Source organism: Bombus huntii, chromosome 9 (assembly GCF_024542735.1).
Source record: "Bombus huntii isolate Logan2020A chromosome 9, iyBomHunt1.1, whole genome shotgun sequence".
Lineage (NCBI taxonomy): Eukaryota > Metazoa > Arthropoda > Insecta > Hymenoptera > Apidae > Bombus > Bombus huntii.
The window spans coordinates 15,388,015-15,409,028 of NC_066246.1; the positions used below are offsets into that span (position 1 = coordinate 15,388,015).

The 21,014-nt window shown below is 33.3% G+C and overlaps 4 protein-coding genes across 29 annotated transcripts in view; all 4 read left to right on the forward strand.

Moving 5' to 3' along the window:
- The window catches only part of LOC126869373 (bromodomain adjacent to zinc finger domain protein 2B-like), a 229,673-nt gene extending 222,155 nt beyond the window's left edge, over positions 1-7,518 (forward strand). For 22 of the 24 annotated variants that reach the window (XM_050625812.1, XM_050625813.1, XM_050625811.1 and 19 more), the window contains 8 exons: positions 71-331; positions 430-928; positions 1,051-1,396; positions 2,280-2,401; positions 2,477-2,618; positions 2,727-2,857; positions 3,665-3,949; positions 4,151-7,518. In XM_050625812.1, coding sequence (XP_050481769.1) covers positions 71-331; positions 430-928; positions 1,051-1,396; positions 2,280-2,401; positions 2,477-2,618; positions 2,727-2,857; positions 3,665-3,949; positions 4,151-4,328 — 1,964 coding nt within the window. In that variant the 3' untranslated portion in view covers positions 4,329-7,518. The remainder of the gene's footprint in view (positions 1-70; positions 332-429; positions 929-1,050; positions 1,397-2,279; positions 2,402-2,476; positions 2,619-2,726; positions 2,858-3,664; positions 3,950-4,150) is intronic. The other 2 variants (XM_050625829.1, XM_050625836.1) reach the window with 1 other exon arrangement.
- Positions 7,519-8,209: 691 nt separating this feature from the next.
- On the forward strand, positions 8,210-10,790 carry LOC126869380 (NAD kinase 2, mitochondrial). Of its 2 annotated transcripts, none has more exons than XM_050625846.1 (6): positions 8,210-8,386; positions 8,855-9,152; positions 9,257-9,580; positions 9,665-9,746; positions 9,821-10,082; positions 10,157-10,790. In XM_050625846.1, exons 1-6 carry the CDS (start codon positions 8,350-8,352, stop codon positions 10,387-10,389), a joined length of 1,236 nt encoding a protein of 411 aa, XP_050481803.1. In that variant the 5' UTR covers positions 8,210-8,349; the 3' UTR covers positions 10,390-10,790. The 2 variants fall into 2 exon arrangements, with proteins under 2 accessions (XP_050481803.1, XP_050481804.1); XM_050625847.1 differs by lacking the exon at positions 8,210-8,386 and adding an exon at positions 8,408-8,670.
- Positions 10,791-10,858: 68 nt separating this feature from the next.
- On the forward strand, positions 10,859-16,268 carry LOC126869378 (steroidogenic acute regulatory protein-like). Of its 2 annotated transcripts, XM_050625840.1 has the most exons (13): positions 10,859-11,078; positions 11,157-11,452; positions 13,028-13,305; positions 13,421-13,501; positions 13,616-13,693; positions 13,791-13,844; positions 13,920-14,052; positions 14,140-14,357; positions 14,441-14,593; positions 14,672-14,776; positions 14,848-15,023; positions 15,098-15,305; positions 15,395-16,268. In XM_050625840.1, exons 3-12 carry the CDS (start codon positions 13,063-13,065, stop codon positions 15,282-15,284), a joined length of 1,428 nt encoding a protein of 475 aa, XP_050481797.1. In that variant the 5' UTR covers positions 10,859-11,078; positions 11,157-11,452; positions 13,028-13,062; the 3' UTR covers positions 15,285-15,305; positions 15,395-16,268. The 2 variants fall into 2 exon arrangements, with proteins under 2 accessions (XP_050481797.1, XP_050481796.1); XM_050625839.1 differs by having other exon boundaries at positions 15,098-16,268.
- A 1,036-nt stretch (positions 16,269-17,304) lies between these two features.
- Positions 17,305-21,014, forward strand: part of LOC126869377 (diacylglycerol kinase 1) — a 150,714-nt gene continuing 147,004 nt past the window's right edge. Inside the window, exon 1 of the mRNA XM_050625838.1 lies at positions 17,305-19,212. The gene's annotated coding sequence lies outside the window, so the exon portion shown is untranslated. The remainder of the gene's footprint in view (positions 19,213-21,014) is intronic.

Below are 21,014 nucleotides of genomic sequence, written 5' to 3' on the forward strand. Positions count from 1 at the left end.
CTCCATTTACTGTTGATGTAAAGTTTTATTAAAGACGTTTTATTAATGTGCTTTACGCTAATAATTCCAGATAATAGCAACGAATCCAATTGGTTCTCGATTTTACCTCGCGAGACTTGCGATACTCCAGGACCAAGTACCAAGCAAATATTTGGAATAGCCGAACCAACCGAACTGAGAATACCAGTGTTCCCTCCGCCGGCTAGTCCAAATTATGACAGGTGCGACAGTCCAGCTCCTTTGATTTTGACTCAAGACGAAGCAGCGCAACTTGAGTATTTGAAAGTGCATGGTTTACCACCCCCTGGAGAAGCCAAACCAGTACCAAAAGGTAAGTAACATATGCTAGAGCTCTAGCTAAAAGACATAACTAAAAGTTATGTTTAAGATATATTCTTAAGACTAACGTCTCTCTTCGTTCATATTTAGATTTGAGATATGGTTGGTGGAGAATAACGGACGTAGACACGTTTCAAGAACTATTGGAGCACCTTCATTCTCGCGGTGTTCGCGAGAAGGAACTAAAACGTACAACGTGGGCGACCATGGAATCTTTCCTAGCTGTTACGGGCAAGATCAACGTGGACCCTGGTAACCTGACTGCTACCGAACTTCAAGCGACACCAGACGAACCCGACACACCGATTCCAAAACCAGACAACCCGGCTGACTGGAGTGAACAAGTCGCATTACGGGTAGATGCGCAGCTCTTGGAACAAGTCGAGGCTCTAGAAGATAAAGTCGCAAATGCCAGCATGCAGATCAAAGGCTGGAAGTTACCTCCACGAGCAGGAACCGAAGAGGCAGAAGAAATTGAAAAACTGAACGAAATGGAGAAAATTAGCGCGGTTGAACAAGCTCGACAAAGGTTACTATCCCTGGAAGCAGCTATTGAAAGGAGATACTTAAAACCACCGTTAGGCGTTTGGTAAGACTATCTACTAGTATTTAGGCTTTACATACCCTAGTTATTTTAGTTCAATATTATTCTACAATTTAAATGTTTTTCTGTCTGCATTTCAAATTTAAATACTTCATTTTAAATTATAGTACTGGAGATCCAAATCTAGCGGCCTTAAAGGCAGAACAAGCGGCCGCTGCTAACGCAAATTCGAATAATTCGGATCAGAGCAATCAGACCCCGATACCTCAAGAAGAAACGACTCCAAGAGGGCTGAACAACTGGCGAGAAGCAACGGCTCGAGCACACACGTCCGCTCAGCTCGCCATGGCGCTTTATATGTTGGAGGCCAGCATCGCTTGGGACAAGAGCATCATGAAGGCTGTGAGTCTAACACCAGCTAGAAACTCGGTCTGCGTCAAGCTACGAAACCGCTGCGTCTCACTCAAAGCTACCACTCAATACAATCAGCTATTGACTACTTCTCAGGCCTCTGTGGGTATTCGCACTAACTTACTAACCAAAGTATCCTTTTTACTTCCTGCGTGACTCTTTCGTCCTTCCTTGCACAGTGAACCACAGAGAACATTATCGCTTTCGATGATGATTGGTAAACGGTTCAGTCAAACGAAATGCTCTTACCGTGGTATTTTCCAATAATATACATACTTACATACGATATTGTAAGGAAGTTTAATACGAATTAATGGTAATTTTTATAAGTGCGAATAATGCGGCAGCCATAGTTGTAAATTAGCGAAAAATCAAATATAGAAAAATTAAATTATTTGATACGCTTTCATCATTGTTATTTGAAATAGTTTGATATTTTATCAATTCTAAACTTACAAACTAAGTTACTTTAAATTACTATAATTTGAAAAATGAATAATACGTTAACAAGTTTAATGGTGGTTAGAGTCTAACGTAACGGTAGCATGCAAGAAAATATGCCGCTTATCATCTACTCATTTTTTCCTTTATTGCTTCATATTTTTCCTTTTGTAGAGTAGCTTCGATGTTTAGTTATAACGACTTTATACTATATGCATAATCTAAGCATCGAAATATATCTATTATTCTTTTATCCCGACTCGCCATTTATACTCAATCTTAATCACATAATAAATTATAACAATGACGATATGCACGACACGAACGGAATTAAAATGCTTTACTCTCATTTCGTTAATTAAATATTCCTGAATGTTGATTTATCCCACTTATTTATTGTATTCTTTGCTTATTAACATTTATTGCATCCATGGGGTTTAGCTTTAAATGCTTGAATAACAAAACGCTGAAACATAAAAATTAATTTACCCCGAACAATGTGTTTTAACATTTTAAATTGGAAAATTTTCTTTTTCTGTTACAGAATTGTCAGTTCTGTCATAGCGGAGATAACGAAGATAAACTATTACTGTGTGATGGTTGTGACCGCGGCTATCATACTTATTGTTTCCGTCCAAAAATGGAAAACATTCCTGATGGTGACTGGTAAGAAATTGTATCTTAAACGTACAAGAAATAGTAAAAACTCGTTTTGTAATTAAACGATTGTAAATATCTTAGGTATTGTCACGAATGCATGAACAAAGCTACAGGGGAACGAAACTGTTTGGTATGTGGAAAGAGGGTTGGTAAAAATTTAGTGCTATGTGAACTCTGTCCACGGGCTTATCACACTGACTGCCACAATCCTGTTATGCCAAAAGTAAGAAATTATTTTATCTATTGTTTACAAACCACAGAATGTATTGAGGCTTTCCTTGAATAAAATATCTTTATCTGCTTGATTCACGCGCATACTTGATATTTTCAGATGCCAAGGGGTAAATGGTATTGTTCTAATTGCCACAGTAAACAACCAAAGAAGAGAAATAGTAGTCGAAGGAGTCATACCAAAGGGGCAGGCACCAGAGAAAGTGAAAGTTCTGATCATCCACCAGCTAGGTGATTACGTTAAAAAACCAAACATTGTCAACTCGCTGATTTAACAACGTTTCATACGAAGTATACAGTAGGGAAAACAGCTACGAAACCATGACTCAATAATTATAACATTGTTCAGCGAACGTATACGATAAACAAACAATTTCCGATCGAATATGAAACAAAAGAACCGCTTTAAAACGAACGAACATAGAAAGTATACACTGTTCTCATGCGATTATACCGACTTATATCCTCGACTCGTATCGTACATACTCGTCGAAAGTTATTGTTGTAAAGAAGTATTTACTCCATACAGGGTGTTCCACGATAGGTTAATCGTAGTTAATGTTGTTCTTCTACTAACTAAAAAGCAATCATCGATACCCTGTGAATATACCATAGCGTCAGGTCCCTTCTCGTCGGGGGACACCCTGTACTTTGTACAGCGTGTTACGATCATCAAGTATGGGATGGGTATTTTCTTAGAAAATTCCTCGTAACGGTAGTGCTGCCTTCAGGTTCTATGATTACTCGAAAATGTATAATAATAATAATAATAATAATAATAATAATAATAATAATAATAATAATAATAAACCATAGAAGGGCAAAAAAACGGCGAGAGAGAAAAAAGGGAGACCAAATATAAACGAAAGACAAAGAGTCAGAAAGACGAAATGTTCCATCGAGAACAACGTACCCGTCTCAAGCAGAAAAAACACGCTCGAGTCTTAATGCATTCGTCCAGAAGCTTTTATGACGGAAAAACCTCCTGCAAACGAGAAAGATAAACGTGCAAATAATTTCTGTTGTTTTGCGTCGCAGTCCAACGCCGTCAACGGCATCGAACACACACGTAGAGGACGTCAGTTCATCGGAACCGGCAACCCCAACTGCTTCGCCACGGAAGGAGGGAAACAATAGGACGCTCACGAAGAAACAGCAACGAGAGTTGGCTCCTTGTAAGGTGCTACTCGAACAGTTGGAGCAACAGGACGAGGCCTGGCCGTTCCTCTTGCCGGTGAACACCAAACAGTTTCCTACCTACAAGAAAATTATTAAAACACCCATGGATCTCAGTACGATCAAGAAGAAATTGCAGGACTCCGTGTAAGTTACACGCGTACCAACGACTACTAGTTAATTGAACGTACTCTCTATTTAGAAATGCCTCTTTCCCTAAACATAAAAAAAAAAAAGTAAACAGTTCACCTAAGATCTCTAGAAAAAAGCTCTAACGTGATCGTCAGCTTCAATCCGAACAAATTGGAAAATTGCCGAATATGTTCCAAAGAGTGCTTCTCGATACAGGTACAAGTCTCGCGATGAGTTTTGCGCCGATGTCAGACAGATGTTCATCAACTGCGAGGTATTCAACGAGGATGACAGTCCCGTGGGGAAGGCTGGACACGGGATGCGCAGTTTCTTCGAAATGCGTTGGACCGAGATTACTGGCGCACCACCTCCACACCCACAAACGCATAGCTGAGGCTCGGTTCGCTCTCGCAACACCTGCAACAGTTTTGCCCACTTCTACTACTAGAGGATAGATCCCTTGACATAGAGTATCATTAGGAATCGTCCAAGAGACTAACGGCGAGTCCTGTTTTCTCCGTGCTCCGTCGGCCTCGTTCTAGCGGCTGACCGAACAACTTTAATACTAATAGAGAGAAAACAAAAAACAGTAATAGGAAGTCCACGAATACGGGTACATCTTCGTATGCGTCGCGTTACACATTCGCCTCTCCTCATCTTATGTACTCGTTACTCACCCGTAATCGACGCTCGCGTGGCTGCTTCTCTCCTTCTAAGTACACACATACCTTAATACTCGAAACTAATCTAATGGTGACGAACGTCTTTAACGGCTCGTACTTCCCCTCTCTGTAGCATCAACGGCGAACTAAAGAAAAAAACCGCGATGTTGCAAGAATTATATATATATATATATTCGTCGAGATGCCTCTGCTGAACGAAACTCAAGTTACGTTTAACGAACAACATAAGGATTGTTAGTAGGATCATGAGAGAAGTTATAAAACTTATCATGGCCGGAAGCCGTGACAGAGACTTTACGATATAGATTACATTTTGTGATTCGGAGCTTCTTAAGATCGGCGCGACTAAAAACACCCATGTATGGGAATGCATCTACTCGTTCGAAGCCTCCAAACTCCCTGCTTCCCGAGTAGAAATGAAACACAATGCAGATGGTCACTGTACTTACTGAATAAAATGAGTAAATTTTTGCCTAAGCAAACAAGAATGTAATTTGCAATTGTATTATACGGGCTTAGTGCCGGCGTGTCGGCAAAAGAAATATTTTGCAAAGTAATGAATGTGAAAAGAAGAGGTATATATAAATATATATAAATATATATAAATATAAATATAAATGTATAAATATGAATATAGTGTATATGTATACTATATAGATAGTCACGTCACACGAACATGCAACACACATACACGTAACACTTCTGCCCACGAAAACGTCAGCACGATAAGGGTAACATTTGCTGTACAGTAAGATATACAACAGAATGACGAAGTCAATCTTCCAATTAAGGACGGAGTTAATGCCATTCCACGGATTCTTTGTCCCTTTCTTTTTATTAATTCGCTTTTTACTTTATTTATTTATGTTTGAATCATGGGTGAACGGAAATGAGGCTTATTTGATTGAATGATTGCACACAAACAGAGTATCTTAATAACTCGACGTGAATTTTTATAAAAAGAAATGTAAATCTCTTTACCTATGTCAAACGAAACTTGATAAGTAATTAATTTGCAAGGGAGAATTAAAACTATAAGACATAGGATAAAATAAAATATATGAACGTTGGAAAATGTAGTCTGTTAAAGTCTGAAAGTGAATGGTTTTTGTTGACTAAGTACGTTTTAATAAATCTGATTTAGCATGGCTAAAACTAGTGCTACAGTAACTCAACTGATATCATTCGGATTCAAATATCATATATGAAAGCAATATGAATTAAAAATTCCATTTACCTTAGAGTGAACACAGTACAATTGTATGCGTTGAATGGCAGTCGCTTTTAACAAAGAAAGAAAAAAGTTATAAATTTTAAAGCAAGGCAATGGACTATCATGTTCACGTTCTTTTTTTTTTTTTTTTTTAACAAATTAAAGCAGTTTTATCCTACATGGTGCGTAGCGTTACACTGTGAAATGTAAGCGTCGTTGAATTTTATCCGCGTCGAGTTCCGACAGGACCTCGAGTTTGATTGTTCGTAATAATAACGCGAGTTTTTTAAGCGATAATCGATTTCTCGATAGGATTACAATAATGTAATATCTCACACGCAGTGTACCCGGGACGATGAAACAACCCAAACATGTTTCGAAACGGATATCGTGCGACAGGGCGATGTAAGAACATGCTACGTATGAATGATGGTGTCGGTAGTAAGTCTTGGATTCATTAGATAAGCCGCGGTACCTTCGTAAATGTGACCATCGCACGACGATAAAACGATTAACACAAGAACATTAATGATATCTTGTTTTTTATGTAATTGATGTACATTATTGCTCGTAATAGCGGATAATTATGTAATAACAACGGTTAAAAAGAGAATAGAGAAAGAAAGAGAGCGAGCGAGAGAGAGAGAGAGAGAGAGAGAGAGAAGTGGTTCGGCCGTAGTGATATGTGCTAAACATTCGTAGTATGTAAAAGTATTAGCTAGATTATAAAATGCCGCGTGAAAACGACTACAACGTGAATGACGATTAACGAAATATGCAGGGTGCGGCTGAATACGCAAAATGGATGTATTGTCGTCCTGACATGATCTAAGAACGATCGGTAACAGTAAGATCGTAACGAGTAAAAACGCGCGTCTTTTTATTATCACTTTTTAATTTCATTTGCAGACAATACGTTTATATTAAATGACTATATAGTCATTTTCTTACTAATTTTTTTATTTCCGCAAATCAATCTATATATGTACGTCTCGGAATTTTTCTTCTTTAGGACGATCGTTGGTTTTCACAATGATAAATAATATAAAATATACAACGTTATATATTTTAATACGTGAGCGCATTGTCGGGGCATTTCGCGATCTTACCAAACGTTCTTAGAATGCAAGTCGACGTAAACGTATGCGTGAAACATGTGTGTACATCACTTTATGCACGCCTTGCACCCTCGTATTATAGTCGATGCATTAGACATCTCATACATTCAGATACACCACCAATAACAACAAGAACAAATAATTTTTTAAGATTCAATTATTATTTAAATAGTACAGTTACATTGTTAGTATGAATAACGACGCTTTTTATACGAATTTTAGTTTTTAATGTCGATCTTATGATATATTATATGGTATAATGATAATGACAATGGTAATAACAATAACGATAAACGATATCGATAATGGAACAGATTAAAGAGAAATTAAAAACTGCGCAAATGAGAAAGGAGAACACGAAGAGAGAACGAAAGAAAAGGAATGAGTGAGAGTGAGAGAAAGAGAAAAAGAGATTATTGGAAGCCAGAGTGTGTGTTTAAGCTAGATGATTGTCTATAGTATAAACGAAGGCATACAGTAGGTAGCCTCGATGCTATTTAAACAGACTTAATTAATGTATTGCAAATGAATTAATAAAGTGTAAGCGAAGCGTGTATCTGTACAGTGAAATCTTTTTTTCTCAATTATTTCAAAACGCTTGAGTTTAGAAATGGAAACGCTCTTTTATGTTATCTCTTATTACTTCGTAATTTGTTAATGACTTTTTTATATCAATATGAATAGACATCGAAGCATTTACAATTTTTTTTTAATACATTTCTTTTGGCACATTTTCTTTAAAACACTTTCTTTAGTACATCTTTAACATGTTAAATAGTATGGCGTATTAGTGACCGGAACTAAACTTATTAATGGCACATGGCACATAAAGCTCAGTTTAAGTATATATTTAAATTTAAAAGAGTCATAATTGTAAAATTTCTAATACTTTCAATATTCCAAATGATAATATTCTAAAATACTCTAAATGCAACATAAAATACTTAACTAATTTGCTTTCACTCAGATATGTTCATATTATATGGACATTATGATATTATGGTATATATTATTTTAAAATTAGTGATCGTGCTTTGGCGCTATAGGCAGGATATTTAAAATTTACGCGGCCATCAACGTGTTAACTATGCAATTTTATCTTTCACGCTTAGTAACTTTTCTTTTAATTAATCATTAAATTTAATAAACTATCATTTTATCAATGAAAAGAAATTATACGCATTCGTATTTCCCGCGGTCGCTGTACTAGTCTTTGAAAATTTATGCCCGTTATACTGCCATATATATATGTATGCTAACTCACATATATATATATGTCATTGCTGTAGTATTTACCATTTGTGCCAGTAGAGAGGTTAGAAACGTTTTAACGCGCTTAATATTTCTTTGTTTTGTATTATTTGTTCGCATTTCGTATATCAATTTTTTAAGCAGCATGCGATGACGACTCTCAACCATCTTCGAAAAAGATCTGCCAGTAAGTCAATTATCATTATCAGTAGCGTTTAATTCCATTGGTGACGATACGTAATGTCAAGACGCTCCAATGAAAATTCGCGAAACAAAAAACAAATTCTAATAATAACTTTAGTATATATTTTATTTTGAACGATTTCAAACACAAGATTAATTGGATATTAATCATCCGTCAATCAATGGTCTCATTAATAATAATGGAGACATTAAAATGTAAAAGTACTGTGAATACGTACTTTCTACACATGAAGCTCATAAATAAAGCCATAACAATAAAAAAAATATGTACGTAAATGTTATATAATTTGATATTTCTTATAAAAATCAAAATGAAATATTTAATGGTTGTTTAAATACATTTGTTATACTGCTATGACAAATGTATACAGGTGTCATTCCTCATTATTTATTATTTTGGAGTTTTTAGAAAATCAATCGATAACTTAATTTACACTTTATATCTTTCTAGGAGCTGTACAATTTTTACAACCGCATAAGTACAATGCTTCCAATAATCTTAGGTTATTCCTCCGAAATGAATCGAATTTTGTACCGAAGCGAGTGCTCATTGTGGCAAAATTGTCGCGATATCATTTTGAAAAAATACGAGAACCAAACTTAAGTGACGAACAATTAAAGTTTAAATTGTTGGAAAGAGGTTCTGATTATGATACAATGATAGCTAGTCATATAGCAACCAAACATGTAAAAAGTCAAGTAATTGAAGTCTTGAAGAAACTGAATATAGAGTATAAAATAATAAATAGGTAAAAATACATAATTCTTATTCTATGAATCTTTGTTGAGTTAAATATTTGTTAAACTAGCGCTGTGTTTATCCTGATTGTTATGCTTATGTATGTTCTATAAGGGAAAATCTAGACAGATCAAATTTTATTTGGGCTGATTTAATTCTTCCGATTGGTGGCGATGGGACGTTTCTGTTGGCGTCAAATATGATATTCGATGACAAGACACCAATAATTGGTATTAATTCATTTCCGGAAAGATCGGAAGGATATCTTATGTTATCTCCGAAATATACGACAAGGATACCTGAAATTTTCGAAATGCTAAAAGCAGGTCATTACAACGTAGTAATGAGACGAAGAATTCGTACGACGATAAAGGGAGATAATATTTGGGACCCTCCTTTCCACACGCACGAGAAAGGTCGCGTTGTAGGTGAAGAAAAGTAATAAATTAAGAGAGAGAGAATCACTTTTTATATAACAAATTTGAAGACATCATACATTACAAAAATGTTTTACTATTACAGATTTTACACACAAGATCTGAAGCAAGAAATATCAAATAAGTTACCAAAAAAAAGACGTTTGCCTTGGTTGGCATTAAATGAAGTAAGTTACACGCAAATAAATCATGTGTTCTTTAATAATTATGGATTTAAATTTAACATTTTTTAAACATCTAGGTATTTATAGCAGAAATACTTTCTGCTAGAATAAGTAATTTACTAATAAATTTAAATAATGAAGAGAAATATCATTTGGTAAGAAGTTCTGGCTTGTGTGTTAGCACAGGAACAGGATCAACATCTTGGTATAGATCTATAAATACTGTTAGTCCACAAGTAGTAAAAGAAATACTGAGCCTTTTAGATAAAAAACAAATTGACAATGAAGAGATTGAAAAAATCTCTTCTACTTTCAATGCTGGTTTACCTTTTCATGCGGGTAAGTATAATATTGTATTAAGTAAAAAAAGTTGTAATAAAATATGTATATATAATATAATATTTGTATTTTAGAGGAATTAAAATTGTGTTATTCTGTAAGAGATATGATGGTAAATAGCATGTGGCCTACACCAAAGTGTCTGCAACCTCGTGGATTTTGTAAAAAACTGACAGTAACATCACAATGTTACGATGCTGGTTTAGTCCTTGATGGTGGCATAGCAGTACCATTCAATTTTGGGACTACTGCAGTATTGGAGACTTATCCTGAAGATTCTTTACGAGCGCTAACCCTTCCAGATTGATAAGTATTTATTTTGAATAAAGATTTAGTTTTGATTTAATTTAAGAAGGTGGGAAATAGTTAGAAGGTGGGAAGTATCAACAGTTTTGATGTATTGAAGATTAACAAGGCTTTCACAGTATGTGAAATTTGCACTTTTGTATCTCAGAATGTTTTGGAATTTTATAAACCGCATTTGATTTGATATATATGTACAATTTCTCAAAGACTATTATAATTTTATAACGTTTTGCATTCTGCAATATAATTATGTACATGTATAAGTTAATGTAAACCATATTCCAATGAATAGCAGTAATAAAATCAATATAAGTAATGTTCATGTAAATGTAATATCAGTGAATTTTTATGAAATTGTATTTCTTAGGAATAAAGGAACAAAAATATTGTTTATACGTAAAAGTTCTAATCAATTGTTTATTTGCTCAGTTTGTATAATTATGCGCCCTTTTTATACAAAGATACATTGTCTAATTTAGAACGACAAATTAAAAGAGCCTTTGTTTAATGTTAATGTTTTAAATATTAAAGTATTAAGTAGAAAAATCTATCTAATCTTATCTCTATTCTAATCTTATTTCACGTTGTGTCGGTAATATTGGAAGTGACACTAGAATCCCCCGAGATGTGAGACAACAGAATACACAGTCTTCTAGATCTATTCTGTGCTGCCCATGTTACCTCATCTATGTTAGTAATAATTACAAATACAAAAATATTAATCTAAATATTAAAATATATTCAGTAAATATTATTTTTTATACGCAGATAAATTAACTTCTTCTCGTATAAAAACATCGAAAGATGTCACTATGTTCATCACCATCACATGGCGCCACCGTTGTCCATATAGTAAAAAATTTATGTGCAACTCATGTAGATAAATTGCTAGATTTGCAAATATTTATCTCTGTACAACGAAACTCGAAATATTAGTGGTGCTGTTTAAAATTAAACATTTCGTTGGAAATTCTTTCCTTCGGAATGATACGCGAGTGGAATATGTTAACGCTTAATTCTTCACCGATGCGATTGGATTTATGAGGACCTATAAGACTTAAACGGTAAACAAGTCATTCATTCATGATTCTTTTTTATTCTAATGAAGACAATATAGTTTTTACATTCTTTATTTATTGAGGTATACAAGTCAAAATTTTATAAATAGTATTATATTAAAAAATCTGGGAAAACAAGTTAATTATCTTCAAATTGTCAGTCTGAACGCTTCTTCATAAAGTTTGAGGTTAAAATGTTTCGTTAACGTCAATTCAGCTGAATACACCGGGAGAGATCCTTTGTTATTAGCATTTTATTCATGATTACGGAAACAGTATTGGAGGAGACTGTACGATTTACACAATAAACATGATTCTATATATATTTTGAGGAAATGTTTTCTTAGCATTGGTAAGGCCATCGACCGCATCAGCTGTTGCATTTCGTATATGTACTTTCGGACCTTAAAGTTTACTTGTGTATTTTATTAAAAAATGAAGCTATTTCTGGAAGAAAAAGGTATAAAAATATGATTCATCAGATGTAACGAAAAAATTTTAAACACACGCTCAAACAAATATTTGAAGATAAATAAAATCGTTATCGTGATAAGTATCGAACAAATTTCTGTAAGATAGTGGATAAGAGTAAAGTTATTAGCAGATCTGTTTTCAATATTTTAATGTGAAAATGTAATTTTTATGAGTCCAATTCATTCGTACATTTCTCATTTATTTTGTACTTCGATCATTGTAAAAGACATGTAAAGTGTAGATTTCTTTTATGTAATCGCTTATGAACCAAAAAATGACTTCGGTAAAATGTATGTAATTGAACAACACATGTATATAACTCGATATCGGTTGACGCGAATATATATTTATTTGTTTGTATTAATGAACCCAATAAATGTAAATACTTCGATCTAAATAAATAAATAATTCTTTGCTATCGAAATTATGTACATGTACACGAGTATATAAAAATAGAAAAATAATGTTCGTGATAATTGAAGTAGATGATACCTTTGTGCACGATGATCACGTCCTTGTAGGAAAATCAATGATTATAAATATAATTTTCAACTACATAATTCTGAACTTGTTTCTCGTAGATGTAAACGAAGTTGAAACAAAAATTGCCATGATTATTAGTACTTACTAACTTTTATCTTATAGGGTGGTATAATTTTTATCTCTTAAGAATGTCAATTCGATCACTTGATATCTTATAAAAGAAATTGCATTATTGCGTAGTCCTGGAATCACAATACATATCGAAGCGCATTTGAAAAAACAAACAATAAAAGCCAGTTACTCACAATAGTACAATAGATTTAAAGTGTTCTGAGTCGTACACTAATACATGTTTCCAATATCAATATATAACAATATAAACGATCTTTTTTTCATTCGGTAATTTAAATAAACCAATAGTCTAACAATGCACAAATACACAAAGTAACGAATGTAAATATAACGTGTAAACATGTTATATTATATAATGGCAGAATTCCTAGTTTTAGTCTCAAATAATCGGTATGTATTTCCAGTAGGTATAGTATCGATTCGATATATTATTATTGAAATGTTAATCGTGATTAAAGAGTATTAACCCGTGTTGGAAATTTTATTCTTCAGGTTACTGTTGCGCATATCAGAAGATACGGTAGAGAATGGCAGAAGACGAGAGGCAAATTAGAGCGGCCGCAGAAACCTTGCTGAGTGAATCTGTAAACTCCCACAGGAGTTTGTACACTCAACAAAATGTAACGCGAACTCCGGATATCATCCTTAGCGAGGACCTTATCGCGGGTGCCATGCATAACGGGAGGATGTCCAACGTCAGACGCTTCTTTTGCCTCTTCGTCACCTTCGACCTCCTGCTTACATTCCTCATGTGGCTCATTTGTACAATGGTAAATTGCACATGTTACCGCAACTAATTCGCAATTGGAGAAAAAATAGCTTTTTCATTTATGTTCGTTTGATCATACATGAAATATTATCAACTTACCCGAAATGTATATCTAGATTGCCGGTGAGAGTTTGGAGTCCGCCTTCATGAATCAAGTAGTCCATTATCACATAAAAACCTCACTCTTCGACATAGTGGTAAGTACCATGGTAATTATATGGCGATAACTATTCGAAAAAGAACGAAGAACAATGTCCAAAATGACATTCACTTCGTCGAAAACAGAGATTCTAAGGATTTCATCTTCTCAGATGGCAGCGATTTGCAGGTTTACCGTGTTGTTGCTCTTCTATGCTCTGCTCCATTTGGATCATTGTATTATCGTAGCTGTAAGTATCGTAATTTTGTAAACGATTAGAATGCGATTAATCGTAAAATAGTAATATACGATATTGTATAAAAGAAACGCTATGTGATTTGTTACAGTTGACAACTGCCACGACGTGTGCTTTCTTAATTGCTAAAGTGTTTCTTTTTGATGTAAGTGCCAAGTCTTTGTTTATGCATTAAATATTTATAATAACAGACTTATTACTTTATCACTTTCATTTTTAGTGGTCGATATGCAATCAACCAGTATTTCAGGTTCTTCTTATCCTTACATCTTTTGTATTGCCTTGGGTGGAGGCTTGGTTCTTTGATATTCGTGTGTTACCTCAGGAAACACAAGCCAGAAATTGGTTTAGAAGTACGATATTTATAATTATTTTCATTATTGAACATTAAGATGGATGTTGTGTATCAGTAGTAAACAGAATTTTCGAACTGGTTTTAGATTTTACGGATAATGAAAGAGAACCGCTCCTTCGAGGAGTTGTTTCGGAATCACGTCAATATACCAGCGAACCTGGTACATTTTTTACACCTATGGATTCACCAGCTCATTCTGATAACGAGGATGAAAGTTCTAGAACACCAGGTAATACTCGGGGCTTATCAAAAGCAACTGAAGTATTTCCACCTAAGTCTCTACCAAAACTCACGACAGAGATGGTGAGCAAAAATTGTATAATAAATCCTAGAAAGATATTAGTACGTTTAATAGTCTTTTTTAAACGATTCTTTAATGTTTATAGATACAGGACTATAAACGAAGAGCATATATATTAGTGCAAACTTGCCACGATTTATTGCAATCTAAAGATTGGCAAATTCAAAATATAATGTCAAATGGTGATATTATCTTTTATATAAACCGTCCTAAGGAAGGGAAAACATTAAAGATAGTAGTAAGTTTAAATGGGATATTAAGTTTATATATATTGAAGATTTTTTATTGTGAAATTGATTTCATATGATTTTTTAAGGGAACTATTGAAGCTCCAGCTGGTATACTCGTGAACAGATTATTCGACGAAGTTGAATTAACACCTTCATGGAATAGACTCGTTACAGAGTCGAAAAAGTTACAGGTAACATCTTTTTTATTATGTCTTATTTTTTACATATTTATCAAAATTACAAATTGTGATTTCTCAATCAGGACATTGATGAAAATACAGATATTGTTTATCAAGCCACAAGTGCCCAAGGAGGAGGCATTATTGGCGCTCGTGATTTCGTTATTTTAAGACATCGTGTGCAGTACGGTAACTATTATATAAATAGTGGAATGTCAGTGCCTTTTACGTCATTACCAAATCGCAGTAACGTCGTCAGGTAAGATTGCAAGATACATCTTTAAGATTGTGCTATATCAAAAACTAATTATTTGTGCTAACGTTTTGTTAAAGAGCCGAGAACAAGCTAAGCTGTTGTGCAGCAGAACAATTACCTAATGACGAGAGTAAATGTCGATTTACGTGGATAATTAATACGAATTTGAAAGGCTGGCTTCCACAAAAAGTTGTAGATAAATCAATGTCTACTGCATTGATAGATTTCATGTCTTATGTAAGGAAATACATGGATGATACGTAAGGATCAACCGTTTAGTATATTGTAGGTTTCGATATTTGATCAGAAAACCACGGTCTTTCATAATCATCCTCTGGATTCGTGTGATTGAAGGAATTTCATTTTTTTTATAGCATTTTTAATGTTCCGAGAGTAACGTAATTGTTAATCAAGTCAAATATGATTTTCCTACAATGTTTTCCATATGCATTAGTACAAACTAAAGGAAAAATGTAGGAGTCTATGAATGTTTATTTTGTGGAATTGACAGACTGACAAAAGGACGGTAAATGACTTTTTTCCATATTTCGTATTTCCTAATCAGAAATTAAAGTGAAGAGATACTTTTTATAGATGAAATATGTTTAAAAAAATGATTGATGTCTTATTTTCGATACATTTATACAGGATGTTATCGAAGTAGTGGTATAAGAGAAAAGAAGGTGATTCTGCGCCAAAAAAGATATAGAACAAACAAATAATATAGAATAAAAAAATTACGTTTCGTTTTTGAGAAAATCGAAGTTGAAAAAATGTGACTTTATATTTTCGACTTATCTTTTTATGTACATTCACTTCCTTTCAGCTTATACCACCAATTTGGCAACACCCTGTATCTTAAATTAATAGAGAAATTAAACATGCGTCTTGGGCAGGCACCATGTTTTGTAATTACTTTTCAATATATTATGACTTAACTATTATATTACCTGTTTATAAATTATTCAAAAGCGACATTATCATAACAAAATCTAATCTTGTTATTTATAAATCGTCTAAAATATTGACGATATTTATGGCTTTTAATTTTCTGCTTTATTCGTCTTGATAATTCTACTTTGCATTTTTAATTTTTATTTGGCTATGTTGATTTACGAATGCAAATTATGTCCAGGTAAAGTCACTTTTGTTATAAGAATATTATTTCGAAATATTCATTTAGTTAATTACTTTAAATCTTGAAACTTTTGTTAAATTGCAGTGTAAATATACGAACATATACAGATATATAGTGCTTTACATAAATTCTTATTTGCTTATATATTCAATCACAATTAATTGTATTTACAATACACGTTTAATCATGATTCATGCATGAATCTGGTTGACTATGTTTATCTTCATTGCATGTACAAAAAAGGCAACAAAATATCAGGGAAAAGTTAAAGAATAAATAGTTATATAAGTAATTTGACATGAACAACATAATGGAATGTTTAAGAAAATCTTTTAAAGTATTTTCATATCATTATAATTTTTTAAAAAATACACAATAGCATGATTCATTTTTAATGGCCGTTTCTCGTATATTTCATTCTTCGTATATTTCTTTGTTTCTATAATTCCATAGGTAGTATTCTTTATTATTTACAAAATTCATTTTATTCACTAGATATATGTAGATTGTAAAAGAATGCATTTGATAAATTATGAATGAAAAATACACAAAGAACGCGCTTATAATATAGTACGTATGTGTGTATGTGTATGTATATATATACATATATAATATAACATACATATATATTTATATTATATAATGTATATATATTATTATATATTTTTTATTTTATTATTACATTATATCATATAAATATATATATTTAGTAATATGTAATAATACATATAATAATATATAATATATTAAATAATTTAAAATATTATATATTTTTTATTTTATTTTATTATTACATTATGTTATATTATATATATATTTTTATTTAATAATGTAAAATATATTATATAATTTAAAATATATATATATAATCTATATATATATTAACGTAGTAAACTGTACATTTTAAAACAGTGGAACCTTGAAGAAAGTTATGGTATATCTACTTATTCATGACGCTAATGGAAATCATATCAATGAAAATATAGCATTTAATGTTAAGACATACTTTTGCCACTTCTAATAAAGTTTATTTTTTATCCTAGATGTTATTGCAAATACATGATTGTACAATCTATAAACATGATTATTGTATAGTTACTTTTAATCGCATATATTTGTATGTATATACATAACAGTCCATGTTCCGCTAGTCACATTTTTATTCTTGTAGTTAACTCAAATGAAGTTAGTTGTGTGTTCGATATCTAAGTTTGTAAGTCTGAATTACGTTTGCAGACAAATAACGATTAAATTGGATGTCAAGTTTGATCTGATTTTATAAAACTGGCCTAAATAAGGAAAATTGCCTATATGAATTGACGTTAATTGTACCGAAGTAATAAAATGTAGCAACTTTCTTTCGCTAAAGAATTTCATATAATTCATTTAATTTTTCCAGCGCTTGTTTCAGTCACGTTTTATGTAGAAAATCTTTGAAATTATATTTTTGGCTGATTATCATTTAGTCCCAACTAAAATTCTTATCTATAGTATAAAGTCGTGATGGCAATTCATCGTATAATTCGTGGCACGTATTCATGGTAACTTTTGTAATTGTATTGCTTAACTTGTTTATTTATTATCAACTCACCCTTTTTAAATACCTGAGTTCCAAACGTTCCAAAAACAACAATGCCCTCTACGTATGCATTCGCACTATACCACGAAAGTGTTTATCCTATATCCGTCACGCTTAAATTCTGTATCTAGTGAATGTAAAGATAAGATTCTGTTATCTCATGTTACAGCTTACCAAAATCTATCGTTATCCGAAAAAGTTATCTTTAATACTCTCGTAAAGTTTTATCCCTCTTGAAGTTCGAAAGTTGAATAGTGTTCCCTCTTTAGTCAAGTTCGCGGAGCAACGATACATATAAATTGCAGTATAACGTGGTAAATCACACTTACCGAAGATCCGAGATCTCATATGAATAATTCGTAAACGAAACTTTGTTGTCGCCCTGAGACATAACCCGTAAGAAAAGTTATCCGTAAGAAAACAAGAAAAGTTATTACAGTGCGCACACATTAATGCGAGCGAAGATGTAGGGTAGTGTCACGTTAAGTGGCCGAACTATGCCTCGATAACTGGCTATCGTTATCCCCACCAGTCATGTGAACTGATTTTATGAAGCGAGGTTTTAATGTTGCCTATGTGAAATAAATGTGTTAGGCTATGATTACATGCGTGTTTTGACGAATTGAATTATTAAAGCAATCAAATATGTGTATAAATTATTACGAGTAGAGTGCAAGTTTTTATGTAAATTTATATTTTTAAGGGTATAATTAAAATAGTATAGATTCGATAAAAAATTGTTTTATCTGCTAAGTATTATAGAAAGCACTATATTTTGAATATTATACATGTATATCTTTTCATACTATGTGCATTCTATACAATTTTACACTTTCAAATTTCCTGCAATAAATGCATAAGAATCCGCAATCTATGAATGAATATATACGTATATCGGTTTCCAGATGTTTCATTCGTCAGTATGACAATTTGCTAGAACACATCCACTGTAACCGTAGCCTTAGGTGCCCGTATTGCATTCGCGCTTAATGAAAATGAAAGATATTCCAGATTTCTTAGAAGTATACCGTCCTTGGTAACTGACCAGATAAGGTCCCAACCCGCGACCGGTTAGCGAAGTATTACTATATAATCGGTGGGTCGGTCACTTGTGTGTGTGTGTGTGTGTGTGTGTGTGTGTGTATGTGTGCGCGCGTATGGTGTGTGTAAAACAGGTGGCGCTGATGCAGGAGCCACAACCGAAATCGAGAAAGTCAGTCAGTCGGTCTCGCGCCTTACGCGTGTGCTTGTCATGTTTTGTGTTCGTTCGTAGTATTGGGGCGTCGTGTTTCATTATCACGTATTCACATTTAAAACGATTGTCAACGATTTATCGTGACAAGAACATTCTTTCTGTTCAATTCTACGAGGACAACAACAGGAACTTGCATCTAAACGGAGTGACGCCGGTTCAGGACGATGCCGGAAACGTAAAGGACGCTTCGAAGCGTCTATGACAGGATGATGCAGAAATGGTGAGTGCAAAATAATTGTTATCGTTTTTTCTTCTTCGAACGTGTTTCAATTTTAAAAACGTCCCTTAGTTATTCATGCAAACCTTATATCTTGTAACCGAAAGAAAATTACCATTTACCGGTTACAATCGTTCGCTTTATAAGATCGTAGTGATTTGAATCGACGAAAGCGCAACTTTATGCGACTGATTCTGAAATAAACGTAGTTTAGTCGTCTGTAAACGTGTAAGTGTCGATTGTTTCTAAAGCGTAATAGTCGTGCGTAGAAAAATGTGATTCTAGGAGATCACGAGTAAGATTTAGTAGAACGTTGAATCTGATCGATAAGAATTCCAAGACACGTTTGACAAACGAACATTTTCGAGCATCAATGATTCTTGCACTAAACCTATGGTCGATTGAAGTATAGATAAAACTCGTACCAAAGTAATTAAAATTAAAGGTGTATACAAAATTGCGTAATTCTTTATAGAAATTCTCTAGAAATGCAAATTTCAAACATTACTAACAGTCATTTTGATCAGCATGATAAATAGTTGTAATATTAAATTTGACGCGTAATTCGAGATTGTCATCCGAATTGAAAGAAACGTTTAATAAGTCTTGACTTCTGTTTTGACTAATTCGTTTTTCAAATACGGGACATATCGAGGTCGCACATTCGATGTCTATTCCTGATCCTTTGGGCGCGATCCTATTGACCTTCGACCTTCCAAGTCAGGCAAATATACATATTAGATATCTCTGTGTATACGTTTAGGAAGTCGTGTATGCACGCTGTTCCCGTTTTCTCGCGAAATGTAGAATTCTGCGGTTTCGAATGCATTATCCTTTGAAAAGTAACGTCCTCGTCTTCCATCTACCTCTCACTCCTTTTTTCACTATATGTGCACTTCCGTTTCGAGGTAACTTTGTTTCCAACTAGTTCCTACCGCCTTTTTCTTCAGACTCCAGACGAACTTTTGACGTTGCACTACGAGCGTTTTCGATTTTCGAATGTTACGAATATTGTTGTTTTATTGTTCCAACTTTAATCTTTTAAACGCTTCTTTTTTATTTTTATTATTTTCTCCTTAAATCTCTCTAAATGTACGTTCCAGAGTAACATAATGAAGCAGTTGAAATAACTTTAATCTTTTGAAGCTTCCATCAAAGAAAATTACGTTTTTTTATTATTTTACAAATCAAAATCAGACAAATGTAATTAAATTAAATTATAATTGATTTATTTGTCTTTTTCGGGAACGTAATTCGTAATATCATGAATTTAAAGAACATCGGGTGAAATTTCATCCATAATAAATTTAATTACTGCTATATTTATTACACATCTGTTAAGAATTAATTATTCTATATCTATATCTCAATCTTTTACTAATATATAATATAAATATAATTTCGGAATGTCTTGTAGTAATAAAAAATTATATTGCAAACGAGTCTACAAAATTACGACCGTTTTGTTATGTCAACAGTTCTCTCTCGCGCGGAGAAAGGTTTTTTGAGGAACGTAGATACATATTCGTATGGTTGGTACATGTGTAAACGAACTATCGTGTTGCATCGTCGGGGGTTTTGTTGACAGTAGCGTAGACGTTGACCTTTGGCAGCAAAACAGTTTTCTAGGCGTGACGCTGTTTCCCTCAAGGTAAATCGATTTCGCGCGCGGTTTCGAAATTTAAATTTAAACATTAAATCCCGTCACACTGCCGAAATTTCTAGTTCGGTTTCTACATTCGGTAAAACGCCAGTGGTTTGCTTGTCAGATGCAACCGTTAGTACGTTCGTTAAGGTTTGTACAA